The sequence below is a fragment of the Lithobates pipiens genome, unplaced genomic scaffold (assembly GCF_037356315.1).
Source record: "Lithobates pipiens isolate NorthernLeopardFrog02 unplaced genomic scaffold, aLitPip1_a1.2 Scaffold_25, whole genome shotgun sequence".
Classification (NCBI taxonomy): domain Eukaryota; kingdom Metazoa; phylum Chordata; class Amphibia; order Anura; family Ranidae; genus Lithobates; species Lithobates pipiens.
In genome coordinates, this window is record NW_027507787.1 from 32,790,412 (window position 1) to 32,796,425 (window position 6,014).

Genomic DNA, 6,014 nt, shown 5'->3' on the forward strand with positions numbered 1-6,014 from the left:
TTGCGTACGCATATGTAAACGGTATTTGCACCACACATGTAAGGTATCGCCATGAACATTAGAGCGAGAGCAATAATTCTAGCACTAGAACTACTCTGTAATCCTAAACAGATAACCTGTAAAGGCGTTTAAAACATTGCCTATGGAGATTTTTAAGAACCATAGGTTGTCGCCATTCCACGAGCATGCGTAATTTTGAAGCGTGACATGTTAGGTTTCTATTGACTCTGCGTAACATCATCTTTCACATTAAACCAAAAAATGTAATATTGTGTTTTGTTTTCTTTTGGTTCATTAAAGTGTATTTTTTTCAAAGAAAATGCGTTTGCAAAACTGCTGCACAAATACCTTGTGACATAAAAAATTGCAATAATCGCCATTTTATTCCCTAGAGTCTCTGTTAAATAATAATGTATAATGTTTGGGGGTTTTAAGTAATTTTCAAACAAAAAATACTGATTTAAACTTAAACTTAACAGAAAAAAGCCTGGTCTTAAAGTGGTTAAAGTAGAACTTCAGTCATGTTTACATCTTTCCATCTATTAGATCCCCTGCCCTTGTTATTTTAACTTTGGATAGTAAAACATTTTTTTTTCTGCCAGCAAATACCTTATACAGCCTACTTCTTGTTTCTTGTCTGGCAAAAAAGCCTAAGTTTATGACATCATACACAGCTCTCTCTCTCACTCTCCTGAGAGTTTGCCAGGAAGGGAGGGGGATGAGTCATAAGAGGGCCAATGAGAGCTGCAGAGCTGGAGGTGTGCCTTTGTGTGTCTGTGTAAATCCAGGAAGTGAACAGGCAGCAGCTTCAGCTGCCACTGTTAAAATGGATGCAGCCAGACTCCGGGGAGGGAGATGTCTGCAGCATATTTGGCAAGTACAGAATCACAATATATATAAAATAATATGTAAAGTGGTTGGACGGAAACTTCAGAATGGCAAAGATGTTTTTATTACAAATTATGTGACTGCAGTTCCTCTTTAAAGATGCTTCTGAACTGACCTATAAGGATACTTTTTTAGAAAAATCACTAACCCGCAAATTGAATCTTAAGAGACCTTCAGAAACTCCAGATTTAAAAAGTAAACTGCAACAGAAGACTTCAGAAAAAAAAAACACAGTAAGGCCGCGTACACACGCACGGACTGTTCGCCCAACTTTGTCCGCTGAACAGTGTTTGGGCGGACAGTCCGCTCGTGTGTGGGCTTTCAGCGGACAGTTTCAGCGGACAGTTGGACGGACAAGGTTTTTCGGAAATTCCGTAAAACTGTCCGCTGAAACCTTGTTTCAGCGAACAGTCCGCTCGTGTGTAGGCTTGTTCGTCAAACAAAGTTGCGCGCATGCTCAGAAAGGATTTTCACGCCGAAAGCTATAATGCAGTGTATAGGACGTCGTATTTTTCGTCCCGTCGTACGTGCCGTTCACGTCATCGCGCACGGTTTCAGCAAACTGTTCGTCCGTCGTGTGTGGCCATGTCCGTCCATGCTAAGTTTGAGCGGACTGTTTGCCGAAACTGTTGGACGGACAAAGTTGGGCAAACAGTCCGCGCGTGTGTACGCGGCCTAACAGTGATACATGAATAGCTATTTTACTTTGTGTTGCTTTTTGTTGTTGAAGGTTATTATAGATTTCTTTTACTTTTTAACCTGCATCAGTTTCAGAAGTCTCTCTTTATCAGTTCTCAGAATATCTGTATGTCTTCTTAAAAAGGTTTCTTAACTTGACAAATTATTTTACAGGTTATTTTATGAAAGCAAAATAAAGGATCAGATAAGCTATTTGCAATTGACTGTTAGCTATACTAAAATTTTAATATACATAATATAAAAAACATTTAATTCTCTACTGGTCACTTTATATAATGTAACTAAACAACAGCTGCTGTCTACTACTTGCCAAACTGCTGCACCCCAGCGTTTCATGTAATGCTGATAATGGGATTTTATTAACAAGTGCTAAAGTAAAAAGCCTTTGTGAAACTGTGGATTAATAAACAACAGTGTTTGTAATTTGTACAGCCATAGATTCGGGCATTAAGATTTAAGCCTCTGAAATGTCTTATTAGTTTCCACTTGTGCGATAAAATTGAATTAGGAGTGCTGAATACAACCCACCCACTCAAAAAAGGTTTGCTTTCTTTAACCAACTAAACCTCTTGGCAAAAAAAATGTTTTTCCTGATAACCAAATGCAGTTAATACATATAATAAGAGTACCCTGTATATGAACAAATTGTATTTTTACATGCCTTTAATTATATCTTTCTCCCCATGTTAATGCACCCAACCTGGCCAGCAAAAGTAACAGTAAGGGGTTGGGATAAACTGTAGCACTGCTTGCAACACTTTCTTATTTCCATAGCTACAAAAGTGCTGCAACTGTTCTAGAACCCCTGGCAGTGTCACAGTTTATCCTATTCTCCATCTCTGACACTTTTGATGGGCAGCATGATCTGCATGTAAAAATAGAAAAATGTGTTCTAATGAAATGAACATAGGCATATGTTTACTAAATATTTTCATTATACATATTAACCACATACAACTATAAGAATACAATATTTTTTTTATATAATAGTAATCCCTTAAAATATAAAATATTGACTGCAGTAAGCAAGATAGTATGACATTACTAAGTCCCTGAGATTTTCTAACAAAACGTTATTGTCGCAGACAGCCTAAAATATGACCTGCACAAATTGGATGTAAGAATTTTCGCTATTCCATTACACAAAAGAACCCTGAATCTTGTCTATAACACGTCTACTGTATAATAGATTACAATATTGATCTGATAGAATACCACTGGAAAATATCTGCAATTAAGAGACCTACTTATTGACAGCAGTTTACAGAGTGTAAATGGTTGGTTACCTACAAGGTTTACAGGCTTAATATAGTTTTGTAGAATATTGTCTTTCTTCATTGGTTACTGTATGCTGGTGGCATTCTAGGGGTCCTGTAGATGTGAATGGGGTGATTGTTTCCAGAGATATCTCAGCCTCACATTCAAACTGCACACTGGCAGGCAATAATACATTCTTTTGGCTTCGACTTCTGTGTGAATTGGATATAATAGACACTTGGTCAAAGCAATGTGCCTCCAAGTCCTCCTGATCCTGAGTCACCACATTGGGAAGCTGAGAGCTGTTGAAAGTTACTGGTATATCCTTCTGGAAGGTGGTGTCATGATGATAAGACACCAGCTCATTGCTGAAGTTGACAGCTTCCACATTTGTGTTAGAACAGAACCTATTACATCCCAATATGGTGGTGAAAGCTTTTCTAAAATCTGCATTAAATGCATAGATGACAGGATTTAGAGAGGAGTTTGCCCAACCAAACCAGACAAAGATACTAAAAGTGGTCTCACTGACACATGGAGGCTGTGGGTCAATGTCACCGGGGAGATCAGTGTGGCAAAAGGGGACCATGCAATTCAGAACAAAGAATGGCAGCCAGCAGAACACAAATACCCCCATAATGATAGACAAGGTCTTTAGGACTTTGGTCTCCTTCCTAAATGAGGTCTTCAAAGAGTTCTCATGAGGACAGTCTGGGTGGCAGCTCTGAGCGTGCTCTACTGCTCTTTCCAAAGAAGAGATCCTTCTGATCTGAGTCTGAGCGATCCTATAAATTCTGGTATATGTCCCGATCATGATTACCACAGGTATGTAGAAGCTTATGAGGGAGGAAGATATAGCATAAGTCCGATTAAGGCTTGAGTCACAGTTCTCCGTCTGGTTGGTGGCATCATGCTCCATATCTGTCTCTTGGGACTTATGCCAGCTAAGTTGCACTGGTATAAAGGATATCAGGATAGATAAAGTCCAGGCTACACCGATCATAATGAAAGCTACCCTCTGAGTCATTTTTCTCTCATACCTGAAGGGACTGGCTATAGCCCAGTAGCGGTCCAGGCTGATAATGCACAAGTTGAGGATGGAAGCTGTGGAGCACATGATGTCAAAGGCGATCCAGGTGTCGCAGAAGTCCCCAAACAGCCAATACCCTGCTACTTCAGTCACTGCCTTCCAGGGCATCACCAACAAAGCCACAAAGAGATCCGACACAGCCAAGGAGATGACGAAGAAGTTGGTCACCTTGGACCTCAGGTGTCTGAACTTGATGACAGCCAGGCAAACCAGCGTGTTTCCTAGGAGGGTGGACAAGATGAGTAAGGACAACAGTAAGCCCGTCAGGGCTCTGAGGCTCAAGTCCGTGCTGGCCACATCTAGATCTGCGTTCAACACGTGGATGGTGACATTGTAAGAGGAGAGGTTTTCCATGAGTTGAACACCAAGCTCCACTTCTCCAGAGCTCCTGGTACAGTCAGCGAGGATAGCAAAACCAGCCTGCCCTATAACAAAGCATAGCGATCTCTAAATGCATAACCTCCAGCCCAGTTAAGGCTCTTAACAGTACATTTTGTGTATTGACTGCAGCGAAGAAGTCATCAGCAACCTCCTTTAATTAACTCTTGCATGGGTAACAATTAGATGAAAGCATTGGCAACTGATTCCCAAATAAACACAGGCATTAGTACATGATTCAGAGAAAACATCCAAGTTATGTGTTTAAAGAAAATCTCATTTCCCATTGATCCCATAAAGCCATAGGAATCCAGAGCTCCGAGATAGATTGCTGTGTGTGCTGTTCAGCACCTGGACAGCTCCGGCAGGTGGACTCCATCCTTCGCTGGATGTAGGAGATGCAGTAGCAGCATATCCCCCACTGGCCAGTCTCTCGTCCACCAGTCAGGTGTCCTCACTTGCTGCATCACCCCCTCGCTGGGATTAACATTCACATACTTGCTGCTACAGAGATGCTCATGACCGAGGATTGGGCTGGTATAAAAATAGATCCCTTGACTGTTGTCTTCAGTAGAGCAGGTCTGAGTGTATTTTGTGTAATCTCGGTACTAGTGTGGCATTCATTTTTTTTTTTTGGGGGGGGGGGGGCTTTTATTAACCCTGTGTTATTTATGTAGGTTGGTAAATCAGTGGATAGCATAGGGATAATATCCTATATTTGTATTCACTTGCTATAAAGCATTTCAAAAAAAGCAAGCTTTGCACACATGTGTGCTGTTAATAATAATGATATTCAATACATGGATGCACTTAGTTGTATCTAGGAGTGTATAAAGATGTCCACTATAGACATCAATGACAGGGTTTGAAAAAAATGGCAAATGCCCTTCCATTCAAACACCCAGCTGGTTAAAGGAGAGAGATGTTAAAAAAAAAAAAAAACTTAAAAAGACTGTAACTAGAGATAAGCTCAGTGTTTGGTCCAAAGCCAGATTCAAACCCAAATTTCTGAGTTTGAGTGTTTCATATTGAATCTGAACTTTCTGGGCAATTTGGCAGAAATTATCCAGCTGAACATCCTATAGCAGTGATGGCAAACCTTGGCACCCCAGATGTTTTGGAACTACATTTCCCATGATGCCCAACTACACTGCAGAGTGCATGAGCTTCATGGGAAATGTAGTTCTAAAACATCTGGGGTGCCAAGGTTTGCCATCACTGTCCTATAGCGTTTGGTCAAAGACTTGCACCTGACCTCTGGTCATATCACTTGATCGGAGGTCAGGTGCAAGATTCTGGCCAGTGATGGTTTTCAGCCAAATCCCAGTCCCCCACACCAATAAAACGGCAGATTTCTCAGCAGCCCTTTGTCATCTGTGGTTTACAAAGAGAGAGGACAGTACTGCAGGGAGAGAGAGGTTTGCAGCCTGCTACACTCTTTCTATATAGTGTGTTATATATAGTGCTGTGGTACATACAGTCAATCTTTGCAGTTAATTGAAGTTTGTGGGGTTAGGGAGAGGGATTTGAGAAGACCCAGCAACTCTTTTTAGGGCTAGCTTTTTGTCTAAGGGTACGTATTCTTTTGTTTTGGTCTTTTTATTCTTAAATAGTTGTTGTTGTTTTTATTATTTTATTATATTTATTTTAAAATTAAAAAAAAAATAGATTGCATTGTTTTTGCTTTTAGGGTTGTTGTTTG

General features: G+C 40.4%; 1 protein-coding gene across 1 annotated transcript; it reads right to left on the reverse strand.

Annotated features, from left to right (window-relative positions):
* Nucleotides 1-1,341: 1,341 nt before the first annotated feature.
* On the reverse strand, nucleotides 1,342-4,843 carry LOC143930187 (D(1C) dopamine receptor). Its single transcript, XM_077454225.1, has one exon. The coding sequence runs from the start codon at nucleotides 4,286-4,288 to the stop codon at nucleotides 2,891-2,893; it is 1,398 nt and encodes a 465-aa protein (XP_077310351.1). The 5' UTR covers nucleotides 4,289-4,843; the 3' UTR covers nucleotides 1,342-2,890.
* Nucleotides 4,844-6,014: the final 1,171 nt, after the last annotated feature.